The 23,292-nt window shown below is 48.1% G+C and overlaps 2 protein-coding genes and 1 long non-coding RNA gene across 3 annotated transcripts in view; all 3 read left to right on the top strand.

The window, feature by feature from the left end:
* Positions 1 to 23,292, top strand: part of LOC111922151 (uncharacterized) — a 181,524-nt gene that overhangs the window by 94,400 nt on the left and 63,832 nt on the right. The gene's annotated exons all lie outside the window — the stretch shown is intronic.
* On the top strand, positions 5,869 to 12,425 carry LOC147648680 (uncharacterized). Its single transcript, XR_015279979.1, has 2 exons — positions 5,869 to 6,152; positions 8,095 to 12,425. It is a non-coding gene; the product is annotated as an uncharacterized LOC147648680 (long non-coding RNA).
* On the top strand, positions 15,414 to 21,020 carry LOC147648679 (maestro heat-like repeat-containing protein family member 7). The gene is made up of 15 exons (XM_086866527.1): positions 15,414 to 15,773; positions 16,071 to 16,135; positions 16,253 to 16,405; positions 16,758 to 16,906; positions 17,164 to 17,311; positions 17,517 to 17,704; positions 17,787 to 17,924; positions 18,211 to 18,325; positions 18,498 to 18,635; positions 18,867 to 19,043; positions 19,176 to 19,331; positions 19,482 to 19,583; positions 19,909 to 20,011; positions 20,292 to 20,352; positions 20,662 to 21,020. Exons 1-14 carry the CDS (start codon positions 15,656 to 15,658, stop codon positions 20,348 to 20,350), a joined length of 1,809 nt encoding a protein of 602 aa, XP_086722653.1. The 5' UTR covers positions 15,414 to 15,655; the 3' UTR covers positions 20,351 to 20,352; positions 20,662 to 21,020.

The raw sequence follows: 23,292 nt of genomic DNA, 5'->3' as shown, positions 1-23,292 counted from the left end.
CCCGAAGGGGATAGCAAAAGGAATACTCAAAAGACTACATGCACAAACCCATTGGGGAACCAGGGCATTAGCTGAACAATTTTCAAAATTCTTCGGGTGTAAGGGAATCTTCGAGCTTGCAAAACAAGAGGTACAGGGATGTGTGATATGCCAAAAGGTAAACAGAGCGAATTTTCGGCAAACCAATTGGGGAGGTCGGCCAATCTCATACCGACCATTTGAAAGAATCCAAGTGGATTTCACGGAATTATCGAAAATTGGCAGAAATAAATATTTGTTAGTTATAGTAGATAAATTGACACATTGGGTAGAGGCTTTTCCCAGAGCTAAGGCCACGGCTCAAACAGTGTCTAAAATTCTACTGGAGGAAATAATTCCTAGATATGGTATTATAGACCATATTGATTCGGATCAGGGTACACATTTCACCTCAAAAATTATCAAACAGTTGTCCGATGCGTTAGGGATCAGGTGGCAATATCATACTCCTTGGCACCCTCAGAGCTCGGGGCAAGTGGAAAGAATGAATCAGACATTGAAGTCACAAATATCCAAATTGACAATTGAAACAAAAATGTCCTGGGTCAAATGTCTCCCCTTGGCATTGTTGAATATAAGAACCATGCCGAACTCAGAAACAGGACTGTCCCCCTTTGAAATGCTGTATGGAATGCCATACAAGCATGGTATGCCGGTTGAACATCTTCAAACAGAGGATGTTCAACTCCAACCTTATCTCATTTCTATAAATAAAAACTTACAGGAGTTAAGGAGAAGAGGATTGATTCCTCAAAGCAGCACATTGGGATTTCCGATCCACCAAATTCAACCAGGGGACAAGGTACTGATCAAAGTGTGGAAAGAGCAACCCCTCAGTCCCCACTGGGAAGGACCATTCCTCGTCCTCCTGTCTACAGACACCGCGGTTCGGACGGCTGAAAAGGGCTGGACACACTCTTCCCGAGTGAAGAAAGTTTCGGTTCGCGACTCCCCCGAGTGGAAAATTGTAACCCCTCCGGGAGAATTGAAAATCAGGCTTCAGCGGAACAACAAATGAGCAACGAAGACAGGATAAGTTGCACCAATTTTGAATGTTATTGTTTTCCTTTTGTACATTTTAAGTGTGCATATTGTAAACAAACGTGGGTGACTCATTGTTTGGGAGGGCAAAAACCAAGAGGGTTGTGTGCCGCGTGTTACAAAGAGGAATTAGAACAGACCAACCTTTTTCCAGCACTTGCTACCCGGGTGGGTATCTTGGAACTCGACTCTCCTGAGTGGTTCCGATTTTTTCAAAAAGGATTACGAGGCCATTTGGACTGTAAAGCGGAACCTCTAATAATAGAGTGCCGCCGAAACGTAAAGGTACCGTGCAGGAGCGGCACGATCAAGGCATCTTGGTGGGCAACCTTTAAAAGGAGGTTTGCCATCAGAACGTCAAGGGCCCCTGAAGACAGTCCTTGCTGCCGAGAAGATGGTTATCCCCGCCGTATGTTCTTGTACGGGCGGAGGGAATGGCAGAGGGATGCGATTGTGGGGAATCCTGACGATCCTGAACCTAGCCATGTGCTGGACCGAGAGAACGGGCCCCGAGGCGCCTCCGGGGACGACCTCCCTGGGGAAGTGTGAGCAGTGCCCAACTGCCTCGCGAACCGAGCCATGGATCGCCTGCCCTCCGGAATTGCACGCAGGAGAATGTTGGGCAAACGGTACCCAAATGGACCTGTGTAAGCTGGAAGGAAAAATTTGGTGCTCCATCCCGGGGATAGGTACTGGAAAAAGGCAACCCCATAACACAGGGGAAAAAGAGGTCCAAGCGACCCACCTACGAAATAAGAGAGATATAGGAGGGGTTTCCCCAATCTCGGTCTGCGGGCAGTGTAATAAAACTGTCTGGATTGGAGGAAAGAAACAGTCGACGTTCATTGCGTACCACAGAGTCAACCCCTTGTGTTACAATAAAGCAAACTTAAAATATTGTGCCATGGGGGGGAAATTGTACTGGGAAGGGAAGAACCTGAAACATGAAACGAAAGTGTCATTCAGTAATGAACCGATAGTTTTAGATTTACTGAAAAATGACGATGATAGAGTGTGTCTGCAGTTTGATCAGGTGATCTGTTTCGCAAAAGACGAGGATGGTTCAGACCCTGAAAATAAAATAAAACAATTAACTCTTGAACTAAAAAGGCAGGAAATGGAAAATAAGAAAAAAAGACTCGAACAAGAGAGGTTAAACTCTCTCAGTGAGCAATACGAACAACTAGAAAAACAATACGATAATTGGAAGCTACCTAGCCCTAATCAGAATCTATTCATAGCTCTGATGCAGGAAATAGCTACCGAATTGGGATTGACTAATTGTTGGATATGTGGTGGCCTGAAATCAGCCGAAAGATGGCCATGGAAGGGAGAAGGATTAACCCCAGAACAATTACTTAAGTGGACAGGATTAAAATTATCCAAAACAACCCGGCGACCAGAGGGGTGGGTGATTGACAAAAGAATCATTGGAACTTTTTGTGTCAGTCGGGAAGGAAGGGAATTCACCGAGCTAGTTGGTTACACCCCGTGTGTAAAAACTCTCTCGGTAAATTCAGATAAAAAGACAAAAATTTGGCAGCCGGAATCACCCGAGGGCTATTGGAGCCAATCTCGGGAAAATAATTGCGAATGGATAGATCTAATTGGTTTATGTTGGAATAAACAGGACGGGGCGAATCCCTTCCATGCCTTTCTCGGCCTGAGGGAATATTGGGAGGACCCGGCAAAACTTAACAGAGATTGGAAGGCACCGGATGGGATTTACTGGATATGCGGAAAGAAAGCATACAGTGAATTGCCCAGAAATTGGAAAGGGTCATGCACACTCGGAATAATTCGGCCTTTCTTCTTTACACTACCTAAAGATGAAAACAGGTCTTTAGGTGCTCCCCTCTTTGAAACCCTAGCCCGACAAAAGAGGGAATTGAAACGGGAACTACCAATAGCCGGAGGTAACCACCAGTGGAAGGGGGAGGAATGGCCCGCCGAAAGAATCATACAATATTATGGACCGGCAACATGGGCAAATGATGGCAGTTGGGGATACAGGACCCCAATCTACCTCCTCAATCGGCTCATTAGGTTACAGGCTGTGGTAGAAGTTGTTTCAAACCACACTTCAGAAGCCCTGGAACTCCTAGCAAAACAACATTCTCAGATGAGAGCCTTTGTCTACCAAAACAGACTCGCTCTCGACTATTTGCTAGCTGAGGAGGGAGGAGTGTGTGGCAGATATAACGAGTCAGAGTGTTGCATGGAGATAGATGACTTCGGAAAAACTATAAAGGGTCTAGCTACTGAAATAAAGAAAGTAGCCCATGTACCCGTCCAGAAGTGGAATTCGATTTTACAAGCCTCTTGGTGGGATCAAATTTTTGGGCAAGGGGCATGGTGGAAAAAGCTAGTATTCTTTATAGGATGTTCTATTGCCGGAGTCATCTTCCTACCTTTCCTGATTCCTTGTCTGATCAGACTGATACATTCTGTCGTTCAAGGAATGCAGATTGCCTCTCTCCCAATAGACCCAGAAAAGGCACAAGGAAACACTACCCTTCTTTCAAAAATCATGAAGTTAGAAGAAGAAAAAGAGAATAGAAATGCGGTTAAGGCATTGAGGGAATTTGAAAATAAACATATGTTGTCCACAGAAAATATAGAAGAGTTAGACCAAGAGGAAAACGACATTATTTAACCTGATATTCCTTTGAAAAAGTAGGAAAACACGAATTTTTAATGTGTTCAAATTATTAGGTGGGGGACTGTAATAAAGAATTGGGTAAATAAAAATTCGGAATAAGAAGTTTAAATAAAGTATGTATAATTATAACTAAATGTAAGTATGGAATAAGGAATTCTCCTCCCGGTCGAGGTAGAATTCCTTTTCCAAAAATCACGAATTGCAAAAGAACCCCCCCCAGATAACAGGTTTCAGCAGACTCATCAACTCGGAGGAAAAGACAGGACACAGGCCATCATAGAAACAAAAGAACCAGCCTGAAAGTCTACCTCCAGAGAAAGGCAACGCCCGGCCGATTTCGGCCGGAGACCATCAAGCAAGACAAAAGGGACGAGCCCCAGGAAGATGGTCGTTGCCAGAATCGAACACCACACCTGCCAAACCCATACTACAGAAACTCAATCAAGAAAGACAAAGAAGAGACTACTCCTCCGAGATATCCATCGGCGCTAGCCCGGATCTCTCAATCCTGCTGTGATGAAATATGTTAAAATACATACAGACTCACTTTGCATTTGAGGAGACTCTGCCCGGATACTTACTGACTCAATGTTCTAGGCCAGGAAATCCATTCACCAGACAATCAGGGACATTTGGTGAATGGAAACTGGTTGGAATTCTAGCCTGGGGACATAAAATCCTTATAAAAACCCAAGCCAGAGAACCCTCAGACGTGGATTTGGGAACACCTATACCTTGCGTATAGACCCTGTCCACCCAGCGCTGCGCTGTCCATTTATTGTGGTTTTTTCCTCGCTGTTTGTTGCTTTATTAATTTATAATAAATTAATCTTTGTTAATCTTTAATTTGCCGTTGCATTTATAACATGAGGATCCCCAGCCAAGCTCAGAGGGAGGAGAACACAGCATTTGTGGGATCCTTTCCAGTCTGACTTGCTTTAGCTGGAGCCTGGGGGAGGAGAGAGCAGGAGAAGGGTTGGCTGAGTCCTCTCCCCTCTGCCTTGCCCTTCTCTGCTGGATCCTCAGTTCATCCCACACCCACCCCAAGACTCCATCCCCATCCTACTGGGGCTGACGGGATTAAAGGAGATAAAGAGGAGATTAAAAAGATAGAGAGGAGAAAAAAAGAGAAGTTTGAATGCAGCTTAAATATTAACGAAATACACATGTTAGTGACTGCTGAGAGTTCCAAGGGAGCTGAAGGGTTTGGGAAGGGCCAGGAGCCCATGAAGGGCTCAGGAGCTGCTGCTGCCGGGAGGGAGGAAATGCACCAATGGCTCCCAGCAGAGTCTGTGCTTTGAGGCTCTTTCCCAAACAGCTGCAGGAGGGAAAGCAGCTGAGTTTGGAGGAAGAGTTTTCTGCTGAGGTTTCCTGATTGGAGCTGTCACAAGCTTGAGCTGCTCAAGGGAAACGCAGCTCTGCTTCCAGCAGGGCCCAACTGCCCGGGAGCACAACTTGGTTCCCTGGCCCTGAGCCAACGGGTAGCAGCAGCTTCTGTTCCCTCCTGGCTCTTGTGTCATTTCCAGCAGCACAAGACACACCAAGAAAAGCTCCTCCAGAACATGCCATGAGAAACACAACCTGATTTCATTGCATGAAGGAGCTCTGACAGTACCACGGGCTCAGGTTTGTTTGTCAGTGAACAGAGCAGGGAAAAGCACAGCCACATTCCCTGCACAGGGAATTCACAGGAGGAAAGTGCAGGGCTGGAGGATGTGCTTGGATACAACGTTCCCACAGCAGTTTTGGGGATAAAATCGTCAGTGGAGTGAAAAGAAAAAGTCCTATCAAGGATTTTGTGGGGAGGGCTGGTGCTTCCCGGGAGGCTCCCGAAGCTCAACAGTGTGAAAGAGTGGCTAGCTAACAAAGGTCGTGTTCCCATGCAGCAATTAGCTGAGAAAGAATTAAACAACAGTAGAGTGTAGTTGGTATGTGATGTTGCAAGGTCAGAAAGACCTTAGTGATAACTGTGAACTGAGAACAGGACGCTGTGATCAGAAGAATGTGAATTCAGCACAGATGAATGACCACAAGAATGTGGAACTAGGTGGAGCTGTCCTTAAACGAAATATCCAATAATGAGCTTGCTTTTGCACTATGTGTGAGCCTAATTATTGATGTTATATAGGGAGTTTGGAGTTGCCAATAAAGGAGACTTGCTGATCATTCATATTGAGTGCTGCTTGTCTCCCGCCGAACTCATCAAATGGCGCCCGAACAAATGGGACCCTTGGGACCTTTGGGACCTTTGGGACATTAAAAAGCGAAGGCCACGGGAGTCTGCGACAGGGGACGGGTCCTCCGCAGCAAGGACGGCGAAAAGCAACGGTGCCGCGCCCCAGGCGACCTCAGAGGAGAGTCCTGGCCGTAACGTGCTGCCAAACCTTGTAGGGCTGCAACAGCGCTGACGGTAAGATGGAAAGGCAAGCAGCACATGATTTATTTACCTGCTTTTTAGAAAAGCCACAGCTTAAGGGTTTTGATATGTGCAAGGAGCTCCCTGGACTTCTTGCTTAGGGGTATGCTCATGCCTTTTCCTCCCACTGCTGGGCAAACACTCCTATCTATGCTGCCCATGGAAAGAGGGAGAGAGAGTCAGAGAGAAGGAAATAATGAGAAAGAAATTCCAGAGCAAATGCTGAAACAACAGAATCTGTTCAGTTATAGAACAGGATGTGATATATCCGGAACTATTTGGTTCACTTTTGGAGTCACTCTTAACACTACAATCTTATTTAAGTTCCAACTTTACTACCCTGGAGGAAAAGAATCCAAATTTAGATTGGTTTCCACCCGAACCAGGGGGACATGGGGGAGCACTGAGGTGTGCGCAGAGAGCAGGGGCCCCCGGGGCAGAAGCAGTGCAGAAAACGTTCCAAGGCCATGCTGAACAATTACAGAAACAGCTGAGCAGAAACAGGTGGCTCAGACAGCTTCAAAAAGAGACAAAATAGCCAAAAAATCACAAACTATATGGTATCTAGTTTGAAATTCATCACTGTAATTAGAAGTTGATAAGCTGCAATGGTCACCGTTGTTAGCACCTGGCCGTGAGAAACTTTTTGTGTAACATCGCCTGCTTTTGTAAAAATTGTGCCCCTTTTTTCCTCTATCAGTGAACAAGAGAGATTGAGAGAAACAACTGTATGTGTTAGTGTTAACTTTGTGAGGTTTTTGGGGTTTTTTTCTGTGAGAGTATGTGGAGAATGTGAAGAAAGATAACAGCAGCAGAGAGCAGCAGCAGGGCGGGCAGTCCACCCCCCCTGGCTCCCTCTCTAAGAAAAAGCACTGGGATAGCACCCAGTTTGTTAAAAAGTCATGATTCATGGGTTTTTAAAATGTTTTTATATACCCTTTTAGAGTTAATTTTGTGTTTTAAGTAATTATGTAAGTAAGTATTAGTTGTAGTTTTTAGAGTTTTCCTGGAGAAGTTATTGTGATTCTTTGAAAGTTTAAAAAGGCCCCTTTTCAAAAAAAAGGTGTTTAAGGTGAATATTAACAGAAGTTACCTTGCAATAATTAGCCTTAAAACCTAAGGTTAAAATATGGTATAATTTACAGCTTCTAAGAAAACCTTCCAATTGATGTTATCTACAAAAGATATTTATGGTTTAAAAAAATTAATTAGTTAAGAGAACTTTACTGTACAAGACAAAGTTAAGTTAAAGTATATATTACCCATTTGCTTGTTTTTTCCACAATTTTAATAAGGTAGTTTCAATGTGAGTCCTTTTGTTATATAAAACACATATAACTGCATATATACCAATTTGGATTTTAGATTTTAGTTTAAGAATTAGACTTAATGTTTCTGAAAAGTGCTACAAAAGCTGAATGGCAACTTGCCAAATCCTGTGTTGTTGTGGTTTTTCTCTAGAAAAACTGCACTTTAAAATCCTAACCAATTTAAACATATACTAGGCAAATTCCTGTTATGCATGAGTATTTTTAGTACCATTTGCAGTTATTGTGAGTTATTCTCAAAGGTAGACGACATAGAATTGTGATGTGTTTGTTATGTTTTTATAATCTTTAGAGTGAATCCATGTTACTGTTATATTGTGTTTAAAAGGTATATATCAAACTTTTAGTTGCCTCTTTGTAGTAACAGAATAAGATTAAGTTATGTTTTTATTTAATATAGATTAAGTGTTGATAGAATTAAGCAAAGTCAAGTTTTATTATGTTTAGGCTTGAATGTTTTTAAGTTAAGTTTTATAACTTAGATATTCCTTTAAGGTTAAGTTTTGTTATTTCCTTTTGTTATAATTAATTTTATTAATTTTAAATACTGTTTAATTTAAATTGTTTTATGTCTTATTGGAGACACTTGTCTAAACTGCAAAGTATAGTTATTTTCCTAGAGAGATGAAGACAGCTACAACTGAGACAGCTGTGATAGAACACTGATGAACACCTGCTTGTGGATAGAAGGGAATGCAGTCTGTGACACCCTTGACTTCATCAGGAGTTCTATTGGTTGTTACAATCTCTGCAGTTTTGTTTGTTATAGCATTCTTATTTTTCAGTGTTTCCAGAATTTTAAGAAGATGTACCATTGCTGAGGATCAGCTGCCATGGGAGAGGTTTCAGATTAAACCAACTGCTGCATGGTTTAATTGGTCTGGTACCTGAGGCTTCTGATCATTTGCTTTGTACAAATGCATTTTAACAGTTTGCTGTGCTGTAAGCATCTCATAGCTGCTACTATTGAGAACCTTGTTTTAGAAATGAGTTAAGAAGCATCTTTCCAGTTTAAAGCCAGGCCCTGGCCAAGCCTTGACTTTACCTGGACAGAATGTTTGCCAGCAGATCCAGATGTTTTCTGTACCAAATCAGTATTTGAGTCACTTTTTGACTCAGCAATTTGACCCTATTAATATGACAGCTGGATCAATTTTGAAGTGAGCTTGGAGAATCATTCCCGGAGGTGGTTATCCCATCCTTCACTGATGATTTTTTGTTTCTGTTTGTTTGCTAACTATGGGATGCTGGTGCAGTGTTTTAGTAATTAATAGTAGTTTTATATTACACATGTTACTAATAGTGTTTAAGATTTAATTGATTTTTAACTGTTATAGGTTCTTATTGATTGTGTATATGGTTTTGTATTAATGTTGATGTTTATAACAGAAGTACGTCTCATTTTTATTTGTTTTTGAGAAAACGGGGGAGATTGATATCCTAAAAGCATTTGATTAGTGTAATTCATTAACTTCAAGGAGAGAAGTATCTGTGTTTTGTTGGCAGGTTCAAAAAGGTCACCTGTCCATCTGACCAGACTGTGTGCCTCTGAACACACGAGATCCAGTGAACAGAGAAGTCATGACACAGCCTTGGTACTCCAGACATGGATCAGAAGTGGAGCTGTCAGGACACAGCTGTGTCTGAGCACTACACAGACAGTTGCCAACAGAAACTTTATGTTGTTATTATGATGTTGTGTCTCTACCAATTTTTCAGTTATCTTTTGTATTAAGATTTAGAAGGATGTGAAGAACAAAGTGAACATCAAAGCCCTCAGTCACCGATCAGCTGCCAGCTGACATCACAGGAGCAGTGAACGTTCCAAGACTGAATCGTGTTAAATCATGATCTGTTTGTGAAGGAAATTCTGTAGAAGATCTAAGAAAAGTGTAGAGACTCCATCTAATTGTATATAAAGCAAATTGTAGTTGTGTGTTTACCCTTTTAGCAAATTGCTTTCATGCTTAGACTACATATATACCAGAGCACCTGTGTTAAAAGTAGTTAGATAATAGTTAAAGAGTTTAGCCTATACAGTAATTGTTATATTAGTATAAAGTATAAGCGTTTCCCCCTTCAAGAGGTAGTGTAAGCATCTTTGAAAGTTCATTTAACGTTAAAGTTTAGCTGTGAGTTTGCAAGTATGGTGTCATTTACATGGAACAAACTGCTTATGGTAATTGTGTTGTGTATAGTCCTGACCAACTGTCTGCTAACTAACATCCAAAAGTGACAGAACATATGGGTCACTGTGGCACACTGAACTGGCCAAAGGTCAATGTGTCTGAGCCTAGCCACACCTGCAGATCCTTTTGCACCTGTCTCATAGGAGTCCCTGAATGGGATCCTCCAGCATTTAAAGGTTTAATAAGTAATGAGACTTGACTGAATTGATTGGAAATGTTGCAAGAGTGCAATTGCACTGTTGGCTTCACATTAAGACAACTTGAAGCCTGCAGGCAAGCAAAAATTATCAAAGTTCTTAATGTTACCATAGAGCCCCCAGAAGAATTAGATTTGTTAGGTTCCACCAATACCTCAGGTGGATGGATAATGTTTGAACCCCCGACAAAAGTCATTCTAACAAAGTAATGCAGCACTGGGCTGCAGTCAGTTAACCCTATAGCTGATCTCGTTACTCACACTGAGAGTAAAGCCTTTATTAGTGGTGCAATCTCACAGGACAATTACCAAAGTGATTACCTAGTTCCATATTCCTAATCTGTGGAGATAGAGCATGGAATGAGAGTCCTGTGAATCCACATAGAAAACCCTGTTATTTTGGGAAACTTACTTTGTTTCCATCCAAGCTTACACCAATTGCTGAATGTAGTTGATAAAATAGAAAACATCAGTCAAACAGTCAAAGTGAAGCCTGAATGAATTAAAGCTCAACAACTCTAAAAAGGCTCGCTTGTTAGACTAATAAAAAATTGAATTTAACATCCACAATGTTAAGTGAACTTTCAGCCGATGTGAGTAGTGTATGTCTTGCAGTATTACAAAATCAAGCTGCAATTGACTTTTTGCTCTTAGCACAAGGACATGGTTGTGGGGAGTTTGAAGGCATGTGCTGCTTGAATCTTACTGATCATTCGGCTTCCATCCATGGGCAACTACAACAGCTTCAGGATGGGTTACATGCCCTGAAAGAAGATAGTGACCCCATTGGAAGTTGGTTCGCCAGCTGGGGCATCACTGGATGGTTGAGGTCTCTTGTGCTAGAAGGGGGACAGACTTTACTTATAATGTTAATGGGGATGACAGTCTAAGTTGTATGTTATCTTATCCAAAGCCTGGTTTGTGCAAAAAGAGAAAGGGGGAATCGTTGCTATATTTTATATATTAGTAAAGGCCTGTCTGCACAAACCAGTCTTTGAAATAAGTCGTGATATTAAAGGCTAAAGTCCTTGAAACCCTCCTGCAGAAGAGAGAGTAAAGCAAAACAATATCCTTGTGTACAGGAGAAAAAATGTAAACCTGTGTGTGTTAGCCAATAGTAACTTGCTCTGCCCCCGGACCCTGTAGGACCCTATAAAAGGTGTGCTGAAGATAGAAATCAACGGCGTTCACATTTACTTCTGTGAAGAGTGGTGAATCGCTGGCAGTCCTCCAATAAAGTTCTACAAATGAAACATAACAAATGTCATTGGGGTGCAGAGGCATTGGTGAAATTGATGAAACAAAAATTAATCTACGTACGGATGCTAACAATGGCAAAATCAGTAATGTAAAAATGTGAAATCTGCTTAAAAAACAACTCAGTGACTAGACAAAGGCATAGCTAGGGAAGATTAGGATAGGAACAGAATCAGGATGACACTTGGCAAGAACCCTCTAGTAGAGTGAAATTTGGGTGGGCCCTAGAGTCTTTGCTCGGTCCTATAGCAAACTATCAGAAGAGAGAAATGTTGTACAAACTTACAGGTCAGGTAGATAAATTAGCTAGAGTGACCTGAGAAAGATTTAAAGAACTAAATGTACAATGACAATTTATTACTCCTGAAAGAGCATGGAGTGTGTGAGTTTTTTTAAAGGGATGGATTGATCATTGCTGCATCCACACCTCAAATGTAACTGCAGATGTAGAATATGACATCAATCAATTGCAACAAATAGAGCACCAAGCACAGGAAGAGCAAAAGGATTTGTCTACAAGTTGGTTAGGCAAAATCTTCAAAGGGTTAGGGTGGAATGTGAATTCATGGATTAAATCTATCATTGAGAATGTGATCATCTTACTAACTGTATTCTTAGCAATTTGGTTAGTTGACAGCATCTTAAAGAGAGAAATACAGAAGAAAACATCCTGGAACCAGAAAATAATAAAGGCACTGATGTGAGATCCACATCCACCATCTTCTGGTTCTCCAATTTGTGACAACATCCAGGACAACGCTTACATCAATAAAGGATTCGAAGAACATCAAGTATAAACTCAGAAACAAAGGACTGTATCAAGTAAAAACATTTGCACTTATGGTGAAGTGAAAATGCTTTCAAAGGGGGGAATGATAGTAAAAGGTCTTGAAATCTTAGGAAATTTGGGGACTTAGAAAGAAACTTAGGTTTGGAAGGCCCTGGGAAAAGCAGGCCCTGGGAAATGTTAGGCCTTGTGCTTGCTAAAGATCAGGTGAAACTGCACCTGTATAGTCAGTAGATGATAAATGATACAATTGTTAGATGTGATTAGCTACAATTATTGTTTATAGAACATGAGGAACAATGTTAGGGGGCTCTGGGGGGGATCACGAGAAATCCATGCTTGGGTAAAAACAATGCATACAATAGAATAATGGAAGTTGAATAATTAATATGTAAGTTATATAACGATAGAGTATTAAAACATGTTCAGCTCAAAACAAAGATGGGTCAGATTTGGGTTTGTGTACCCCTGACACCCAGAGCTCTTCAATAAAGCACCTTTATATAATCATTCCGTGATTATGTGTGTTCCTGAACGCTAACAGCTCTGTTCCTCTCTTCCAGCCCTTGAAGACACGGCACTTAACATCAGCCCCGCCATCAGAAGCCTGGCAATTCAAAAACTTTGTATCCTCCAGGCAGTAGAGAGAACTCAATATTCCATCTTTGGAAACTTGCAAGATCAGCTCCACATGGCATACAGGACACAGTCTCATCTCTCAGGCCTTGACTGGATGAGCTGCTGGAGCTCTGCTGAGAGATGATCTGGGAGGTTCTGTCTGCTGGGGCCACCTGAGCCAGCCAGAATTTTATTTTTCTTCAAAATTGTTTTTTCCTTATTTTTGTTTTTGTTTAGTATGTAAATATAGGATATGTTATAAATACACAGACTCCCAGAAGCTTTCTTTTTCTGCCCAAGGTCCGCAGGATATCGGGGAAGAGAGGGAAAAGGGTCCTTGTGCTCAGCAACCTGCTGGGGTGTGCAGTGGTGAAGGGAAAATGGCCAGAAGCCCCTTGGCCTTTGGTGGTTTTGCTGAAGCCACAACCCCTGTCCCAGCCAGGAAGTGCCATCTGTGTCCTCGTGCCCGTGTGGTGCTGGCTGGGTTGCTGAGGGCTCCCAGGTGCCTCTTGATCCAGCTCCTCTAGAGCTCCTGTGGGGCTGCGGCGCTGCTGGTGGGCCAGGCTGGGGGAGACCCTGAGGGAACAAGGTGCTGGGAGGCCATGAAGGGATGAGGGGCTGTGGAGGCCCTGACGGGACAAGGCAGTGGGAAGGCACGAGGGGGATGTGTGAGGGAGTGGGTGGAAGGAGGCTCCAAGGGGACAGGAGGCCCCTGAAAGGCCGGACCGGTGGGAAGACCTGAGGAACTGGGTGTCAGAGGCCATAAGCAGCCCCTGGGCAGCCGCCTGGTTCCTGACACCCGGCTGATCAGGCGCTTCCCCAAAATGTCTCCCAGGCCTGCAGCAGAAGCCCTCGAGGCTGGGACACCACCCCTCCAGGAGGGTGGGGACAGCCTGAGGTGTGCCCAGGCTGGGCTGGCTGGGGACATGGAGGGCAGGGGGTGCTGCCAGGCCACGGCCACTGAGTGCCTGCGATAAGGGGCAGTGGGCAGAGGCAGGGCTGGCGGCCAGCCCGGGCCCTCGCGGCTGCCCAGGCCATGCTGCTGTGACCGAGGCCCCCCTGACACAGAGCTCGGGGTCCGCAGAGCTGCTGCTACCATGGGGAGGGCGGCAATGTCTCCTCCAGCAGGGCTGCCCAGTGGCTGCTGCCCAAGCAGCTGTGGAGCCCACAGAAACAGCAGCAGAGTGTGCACAGGAACAGCAGCACCCCGAACGTCGGCACCTGCGCACTGAGGCATCCACAGCAGCTGGCTGCCAAACAGGGGGAGGCTGTGGACACAGCTTTGGTTTGGCCTTTGGTTTGGCAAAAGGCTTCAGCAGAATTTGCCACAATGGCTTTCTCTTGACTTGCCAGCCTCACAGCAACACTTGGCAGCTTCAGCTGCAGCCTGTGCTCGTGACTGACTTGGATGGCCGTGCTTGAGGGTGGGCTCGCCTTCCACACTCAGGTGTCCCAAGGCAGCGGCCTTGTTGCCATCATGACACAGAGAGAGAGAGACTCAGGACATGAGAACACAGGAATAGCCTGTTTGGCTCATTCTTGAGTTTGTTGCTCCTGCCTAAAATAATCATCAGGAGTATATGCTGATATAAAAGTATAGCCGAACACCAAGGACTTTTTCTGTAGTGTCTAGAACTAAAACATTCTGTGACTGTTCAGAGACTCTAAAATGCAGGGTGAAAATAACAGCTTTGTATGTAAGAGTCCTAAAAATTTTGACATGTGATTTTTTCTAGTCAAGGATTTTAATTCCAATGTGGAAACTACAAAAAAAATTAAAATTTGTTTTCATTGGCAACCGCTTTGAAATGGCATCAGCACACCTACAGGTGTACTGGGGACAGTACTTGGCAATTCATGGCTTCAGATGTGGGAGATAAATATTTTGCCCGGTTTCACCTTGAAGTTTTCCCAGGGCTTTGATTGACTGGTCATTGCAGGTAACTTTAATAAATTCAAAAGGATGTGAAAGCACAATTTCTGGAGAATATGCACGAGGGGTAGAGGGAAAACCTTGAAAACAGTCAGCAGGCTCTGGAAAACTTAAAAAAAATTAAAATTACAAACATAATGTAAAAATAGATGTAACTCTGTGACTGTTCAAGCAGGACTCTGTCTCTGGAGGAAATGTTTGCCTTGCATCAGCTGTAACACAGACAGACATGCAGCAACTGGAGCCTTGAACATCAGAGACTGGACTAATGTTTGTCCCAGAAAAAGACAGAGAAGATCCCACTGAAACAGGACAGTGCCTCTGTACAATCTAGCCATCCCAGGAAACTCAGCAGCTGATGGTGTTTTTGTGCTACTGCAAACCCCTCCCATGAAAAACATCATTCCAGGAAGGAGCAACATCATCTGACAGATCGCAAGAGTGGCCAGCAATAGCTCCAGGAGCTCCTGACAAGACCCCAAGGAAGGAGTCCAGCCCCCAATGCACAGGGCTTTGGCTTTGGCCCTCTGGCACAGAAACCCCCCAGGAGCACAGGTCTCTGGGGCAGGAGAAGGGCACCAGCACTGCCAGGGCTCGGCTGGGGTGGCAGGTCTGCCTCAGTGGGGACTCTGCCACACTTGCTGATTTCAGTGCTGCCAGGCCCCTGTGCAGATTCTGTGCAAGGCCCCGTGCCCTTCCTGCTGCGGCTGCCTCGGCAGCCCTGGGGGCTCCTTCTGCTGCCCTGAGCCTGCAGAGCAGGGCAGCGTTTGCTGATGGTTTGAGGTGTTCCTAAAGCTCCTGTCATGCTGTCTTAGACACTTTGGGCAAGGGATTCCTTCCAACCTGGGCCACTTTGGGGGGGATGGGGGCGGAACCAGGGCAAGTGGCAGAGCGTGCAAGGGCCCTCTGTGACACGGCGCAGCCTGGTAACGGTGGAATGGAACGGTGGAATGGACAAGAGCTGGTGGTGACAAGACCACACCAGAGTGCCTGGTGCATGCGACGGGACAGGAAGCGCCAGAGCGGTGCTGTGAGGAGCCCCCACACAGCCCACTCGTTAGTGCCTGACCCGGAGCTTTTCTGAGGCGTAACTCCTACAGCTCACGTTGTGAGCAGACTGTGGGTCTTGGTGAGCCAGAGCTTTCCGTTGACATCTCTTTAGAAGGTGCTCCCAAGGCCCAATTTTGTCATGGCGGGCAGATTCTTCAGGCTATTCAGAGTGTTCCGACGGAACAGAAACGCAGACCCTGGAGCTGCCCCAGCAGAACGCCCTGAAGAGCCAGAGGAGTTCCAGCAAGGGCAGGATGGTGAGTGGCAGAGCTGGGCCGCGGGGCTGAAGCTGCAGCCAGCTGGGCCCCGCACCATCCCATCCCATCCCATCCCATCCCATCCCATCCCATCCCATCCCATCCCATCCCATCCCATCCCATCCCATGTGGACATGCCCAAGGGCAGGACAGAATATGGGCTGGGTCTGACCCCTGGCAGTGGCCGTGCTCCATTCCCTGAGCCACCCCAGGGCTGTCCCTGCCTGGGGAGTGCAGGGCTGGGCTGTGTTCTCCGGCCTCTCCCGCAGCCCCTCAGCTCTGGCTGCTCTTTTCCAGATGCAGCCATGGATGAGAGACAAGAGCAGAAACCCGCCCGTGGCCGCTTTCACAAAATGCTGAAGGTACCTGCAGCCATCCCCACCTGGGCTGGGCCTGCTGTCACTGCTGAGCCCAGCTCTGCACATGGAGCATTCCTTGGAACATGCCTCTCTTCCCTGTCCTTTGTTCATTCTGCACAGAGGTTCCGCCAGTTCCTGCCAATTCGGCGTAGAAAGATCAGCCCCATGGGAACTGAGGGCACAGCTGAGCCTGACTCCGGGCTGACCGAGCTCCAGGCAGAGCCTGATGTCAGCCCAGATTCAGCTGAGCCCTCACAAGACTCTGATGCTGCGGTGAGTGATGACAGGGCAAACTCTGATGTGACACTGACTGAGGACATGGCCATTCCAAACACTAGAGACTCAGGACATCACAAATACTGACACTGTGCCCCCTCCCACCATGAGTCATGCACCTAATATGGATGTTTTTGAAAGGGAGGTGTTCCTTCTGACCAGGAGGTAGCCAGCCAGGGGCCAGAACTGGAGGTCTGCCACGATCGTGTGCCCCTTCAAGCCACATCCACAGGGTCCCCTCAGCTTTTGAGGCCAGCACAGTGTGGCAGGAAGGGAAGCACTTCTTGGGAGAAGCTGGGGAAGCTGCTGCCTTGGACAGCGCTCTATGTCTTCCCCATTCCTACTCTAGGTGCCAGCTATTGTACGGAGCATTCACCAGTGTCTTATGTGCTCCGTTACGGTGGATGCCAGGCTGGCCACTAACATCGTGAGGCTGGCTGAAGAACACCCCGACGATGTGGTGCTGACCCTCCTGCGCTGTGCCCCATCATGTGACAGGTATGGGGCCCACGTGCCTTGAGAGCTCAGGGCTCACCGGCCTTTAGGGCCCATTGCCCTGCACAGTCTGTCCAATGGGCTCTGCCCAACAGGCAGAGAGGTCCAGGACCCTCAGGCCCCTCTGTTTCCTGAGGCTGTTGCCAATGCTCCCTCCCTGCCCTTCAGGGCACTGGGGCTCTGTCACCTGGGACCCCACAGCTACGCAGGGCATGGCTCCGTGACTGAGACACCCCTGACACAGAGCTCTGATCCCACAGAGCTGCTGCAGTGATGTGGCAAACCATAGCCTCATCAGGACCAGCAATGGAGAAGGTGCTGCCAACTCTGCTCCATGTGATGGAGAACTGGCCACTTTGCAGCATCTGCACCTCTGATGAGGACAACAAGGACGTTTTTGCTCTGGCTGTGAGTTTGTGGAACTGGCCTTGACTGTCCCCTAGGTTGCTTCTCCAGCAGCTCTTCATCCTCTCCTTGCCTCAGGCTGGGCTGAAACCTGGGCTAGGGACAGGCTCAGGGGGCACCGGGCCCGCTGTTCCCCCTGCATCTCCCCTCGGGCCCTGCCCCATGGACGCCTCGGCACTGAGCGCTGTCTTGGTGTGCTTCTTTGCAGGCAACTCTGGTGCTCAGGGTGATTATGCAAGTGCCTCAGCGCCATGAGGCGATAATGCATTATTCCGACTCTCTCTTTACGGCTCTCCTGTTGCACATTTTCACCACCACACAGCTGATGCCAGCAGAAGTTGATAACTTCTGGAGAGCATGCCAGCAGGAACACCACCTTCCCAAAAAACCCAACAGGTACCAGTTCTCCTGTCCTTCCCATGCCCTTGTGGCTGACACCAGTGCACCCAATGTGACCTGGGCTTTGATCTGCACACAGGTTTGCAGTGCAGGCCATGAAGGCTCTGCTCTGCTTTCTGCACTATGACAATGAGTTGATGGCCATGGAGCGCAAGTGTGGCTGGGAAACGCTGCTCCGTGCTGACACCCAGCACTATGCCGTGGGTCTGTTGGCCAGGTGAGACCCCTCCTCGCCACTGCCTCTGAAACGTGTGCCCTGTGCCCAGGGTGCCCTACCACAGTCCCTGTGGTCCTGGCCAGAGGGCTTTGCCATTGAGGGATGGCTGAGCAGACTGGAGAAGTCTGAGAGGAGGGTGCCCAGAAGGAGCCCCATGGTCCCAAAACACCCACAGTCCCTCCAGGGATGCTGGGGAAAGGCCAGATCTCTGTGAGTCATTCCTGGGAGAGGTTTGCCCCCCCCCCCCCCCCACCTCAGTGTCTTGGTGCCATTTCCCCCCTTCCAGGGTGATGCGCCGTGACTTGATGCCCTTGTGTTACCATGTCGCACACCAATTTATCCGGAGGCTCATCAGGGAGGAGGCACGTTGGGATCTGTCCTCCCTGGCATTCCTTGTGGAGGTGAGCCCGATGGCCAGCACTACCTCGCTGAGCTGCCTGCCAGCCCTGTCCCCTTGCATAGCCGCAGCTGCCTGGGACGGTGCCCGCGCTCTGTGCTGCTGCCTGGGCCCAGCCCTGTGCAGTTCCAGGCTCCTGCCGGCAGGCTCCCCTGTCACTGCCCTGTGCCTTTCAGGTCCTGGATTGCCTAAATTTGAGTGACTGTGGGTACTGTGTCCTTGAGATCGCGTCAAAGCACCTGCAGAGCGAGTGCAGGCAGAGGCGTCGCCTGGCGCTCAGAGGCCTCGTGGTGCTCAGCAAGGAACCCTCAATGGTGAGAACGGGGCAGCGGCTGAAGCTGTGCTGGGCAAAGCAGCCCCTTGGGTTGGCTGTGATTCAGGAGCTGAGGCAGCTGTTCCCAGCTCTCCTGCCTCACCTGCCTGAGTGCTTTGGGACAGGCCTTTGGCCTCTGGGCCCAGCAGCAGCAGGGTGGGTTGCAGTGCCAGGGTGGTCTTGGCGCTGCAGCCGTTCAGGGCTTCCCAGCACAGCCTTGTGTTCCACACAGGCCAGACCAATACGCAGCCTGTGTCGAAGCTTCCTGCAGCTGCTGAGTGACGCAGACGGAGAAGTGGTCAGCATGTCTCTGTCTGTGTTCACGAATATGCTCAAGAGAAAACATCTTCGTTTATCAAGGACTGCTGCCCCCAAGCTTGCTGAGCCACTTGTGCTTCTCTTTGACCATGTAAGGCTCTGTGCCCCGACCACGGGCACTGGCTACTGCCCACACAAACTTTGGTCCTGTGGATTTTCAGGCCTTTGCCCAGGTGGGCTGGAGAAGTTGGCACTGAGGTCTTTTCCTCCTTCTTTCCTCCAGGACAAAAGCCACGTGCAGGTGCTCTCCATTCACCTCTTCTGCAAGGCCATGAACCTGGTAGTGGAAGAGGGAAAAAAGGCAATGGAAGGAATTGTGAAGCAGAGTTTGCTCCCACTCATTTTGCACTGCTACGATGAGAACCTGCGCGTGGCTGATGTGCGTTTTGTGTGATGCTGGTTGATCTCTGGGAGGTGGCTCGGCTGCTTCCTGCTCTGCTGCCTCCCAGGCTGCAGCTTCCTCCTGGCCTTGGCACAGGGATGCAACTCCTGTGCCCTGGGCAGCAATGCCATCTCTGCATCTCTCCAGGCCTCTCGGGAAACCCTGCACTGTGCTGCCACCTTCTTGAAGAACACAGAGCTCCTGTGTGTGCTGCCAACAGAGGATCTGTCGAAGATCGCCGAATGTGTGGTAAAGGATGGCCTGGAAACCCCAGCCTCAGCCTGGAGAAGCTCCCTGTCCCCTGTGCTCAGTGTGTGGGGCTGGCAGCTGTGGCCCAGTGCTGCGCCCAGGGGAGCCAGCCTGTGCCCCACACGCCGCTCCCTTCCCTGGGCCACACGGGTTCCTCTCCAGGCTCCTGTGGCCCCGAGCCGGGTGCCGATGGAGCCCCAGCCCAGTGGGGCTGCGGGCCGGGCCTCAGGGTTGGGCGGGCACGGGAGGCCGGGGCTGGCCGCAGGCAGCGCCCGGCCGAGGGGCAGAGCCCGCACCAACCCTTCCCTCCTGCCGCTCTCTGCAGCTGGCACAGGACAGGAACCGAGCGGCCAAGCACTTGAGCCGGGCACTGCCATATCTGGACAGCCCACAGGAGTCCCTGCGAGAGGCGGCCGTCAGCTTCATCGGTGAGCCACGAGCCCGGGCTGGCTCCCTGCTCTGCCGCAGCTCGGCCCCGGCCCCGGCTGCTGCCCCGGCAGCGGCACCCGGACCCGGCGCCCTGGAGCCCCGGCTGCCCTCGGGGCTGCTGCTGCCGGCCTCTGGCAGCCGGGCCCTTGGGCTGAGTCAGGATGCGGCAAGGGCCCGGGCTGAGCCCTGCCGGGGCGGGAGGCTGTGTGGCCACAGGGCTGGCAGCGCCGCTGGCAGGGAGCTGTGCCTCTGGGGCCCTGACAGGCTCTGTGTTCCCAGGGACGGTCAGGATGTTCATGAACAAGGGTGCACAAGGAAGAGCTGCAGACCCTCAGTGAGGGTGAGTGAGAGCAGCGGGCTGGCACTAGGAGCTGGCGGGGGGCAGTTGCAATGCCTGGGCAGGGAGCTGCAATCCCTGGCCCAGCTGCAGAGTGCTTCGTTCCCTGTCTGGGTGAGGGCGGTGTGGGCAGAGCTGAGAGATTTCAGGGACATGGGTGGGAGTTGTGGCCAGCACCTTCTGGCTGATCCTGTTGTCTGGTCCTCTCTTGTGGCCATTGCAAGAGCCAGGTGGAATGTCCTTGGCAGGAATGTCTCCTAGGATCCCTGCAGATGCGTGCCCTGACCGTGCCTCTCCTCATCTCTCTTCCAGCCACTGAAGCCCCGAGGAAAGACACCACTCCATCCCACAGCAACCAGAATATCCAAGCTCAGTTTGCCAGTAAACAAGTGTCCCAAGAACAGCAGCAGGAGACACTGAAGAGGACACCACCTCCCAGTGCCACTGGAGATCCAGGCACAGCTGAGCCTGTAGGATTCTCACGGGGCTTCAGCCCTCTCCCAGCCTGTAGATAGCTCCCTCCAGCCCTCAGACTGTGCCCGTCCCCTTTTTTCCCTCTAATCTTCCTCCCTTTTGACAGCTCCTTCCCTCCAGCCCTCAATCCATGCCCATCCCCTTCTTTCCCTTTCCAGTTTATCCCTGTTAATAAACAGTTTGCCTTTTTCACTTAACCTGCATCTCTGTGGAGCTGAAGGGTCACAAATCCAGAGCGCTGTGACACACAGGCCCCTCCTGCCGTTCTCTCCTGCACCGTGTTTTGTGCAGAGACGCAGAGGAAGGAGCACAGATCGGGCTGGAAAGGTCCCTGTGCTGAAGGCCCGGATCCACAGCATTGTGGAGTTAAAGGTGTTACTGAAGGCCAGTAGTGGGACAAGGAGCCTGTGTGTGTCAGGGACCAAAGTTGTGTCTAAGGCCCTGCCGTATTTGGTCCTCTGTTGTGCACGTCAACAGGATGACGAAGAACAGACTTTGAAGGAAACCTTATGGGTTAACTGCTGGGAATTTGACCCTTAAGAGGAACAATGGATTGATCAATTGATGGGAAGTTAACCTGTGAAAGAGGAACAGTAACAATGAGGCTGTTATTGGCATGCTGACCTTACCACCTGTACTGGCCAAGGGTGAGATGACATGGTAACTGGGAAAATTCCACTCCAGGGGAGAAGAAAGGAGGCTTGGTTCTGCAGTGGAGATGCGAGAAGGACAAAATGCACGCCTTTTTGATGCAGGGCATGCCCTGAAGGTGCATGGCCTGCCTGCCCCTCCCATTGGAGCACCATGCTCCATCTGCTGCTGCTGCTCAGTGGCTTTTCACCAATCCAGGGGTTGGCAGGTTTTATTTGCAACAGCAACTAATAAAATAAGACTTGCTTTGCAATTTTGTGCACGGGCATCTTCCAGCACCCATGATGTTCTTGGCAATGAGGATGGGATGCCCAGAGCACAAAAACCCATGGTGTTTTGAGCACGTGTGAGTGAAAAATGGACGCATGTTTGAGTGCGGGTAAGAGAAGAGGGACAGGGTTTGGGCAGTGGAGCATACGGTTGTGTAATATATGTTGGTATAATTTGTGTTTTATTGTACACATATAAAATCAAGTATAAAAGTATGTTTTATGTAAAATAAAAACCACAAGCAACTTAAGATTGCAAAAGCAGCTGCTGGAAAACCAGGGATTTGCAAGAGAATGACCCAGCAATTAAGATAACACTGAGAAGAGCTGGGTCCACCCAAGCAAGATAAGTGCTCTAACGACCCGGTGATTAACGCCTGATACAGACCTGATGTGATTCTCCAGGACCTTACATCTCAATGTCGGTTTCCCAAAAAAAACTACACAGACTAAAAAAAATCTCACCACGATTCTACATCTCAAAGCCTGCTTCCTGAAAAACCACTCAAACTTCATCTTCTTCTCAGAAAACTCATCAGCAGTCCAGCAGCAGAAATATGAATGTTATAAATGCAACGGCAGATTAAAGATTAACAAAGATAAATTTATTATAAATTAATAAAGCAACAAACAGCGAGGAAAAAACCACAATAAATGGACAGCGCAGCGCTGGGTGGACAGGGTCTATACGCAAGGTATAGGTGTTCCCAAATCCACGTCTGAGGGTTCTCTGGCTTGGGTTTTTATAAGGATTTTATGTCCCCAGGCTAGAATTCCAACTAGTTTCCATTCACCAAATGTCCCTGATTGTCTGGTGAATGGATTTCCTGGCCTAGAACATTGAGTCAGTAAGTATCCGGGCAGAGTCTCCTCAAATGCAAAGTGAGTCTGTATGTATTTTAACATATTTCATCACAGCAGGATTGAGAGATCCGGGCTAGCACTGATGGATATCTCGGAGGAGTAGTCTCTTCTTTGTCTTTCTTGATTGAGTTTCTGTAGTATGGGTTTGGCGGGTGTGGTGTTCGATTCTGGCAACGACCATCTTCCTGGGGCTCGTCCCTTTTGTCTTGCTTGATGGTCTCCGGCCGAAATCGGCCGGGCGTTGCCTTTCTCTGGAGGTAGACTTTTAGGCTGGTTCTTTTGTTTCTATGATGGCCTGTGTCCTGTCCTTTCCTCCGAGTTGATGAGTCTGCTGAAACCTGTTATCTGGGGGGGTTCTTTTGCAATTCGTGATTTTTGGAAAAGGAATTCTACCTCGACCGGGAGGAGAATTCCTTATTCCATACTTTCATTTAGTTATAATTATGCATACTTTATTTAAACTTCTTATTCCGAATTTTTATTTACCCAATTCTTTATTACAATGAATATGTAACAACACAAGAAAAAGAAAGAAACTGAAACTGCATAGCCTCAAGCTGAAAAAACCTGTATAAAACACCGCTCTCCAAAAGACAAGTTGTGAACTTGGGGGAATCAGTGTGGCAGAGGCTGATTCAGAGTTCACCCAGCGCCGATCCCGGGCTCGACACTGACAGTGATTGTG

Source organism: Cyanistes caeruleus, chromosome 31, assembly GCF_971803275.1.
Source record: "Cyanistes caeruleus chromosome 31, bCyaCae1.hap1.1, whole genome shotgun sequence".
NCBI lineage: Eukaryota > Metazoa > Chordata > Aves > Passeriformes > Paridae > Cyanistes > Cyanistes caeruleus.
Note: the sequence above shows the minus strand (reverse complement) of the source record. Positions and strands in the feature narration are given on the sequence as shown.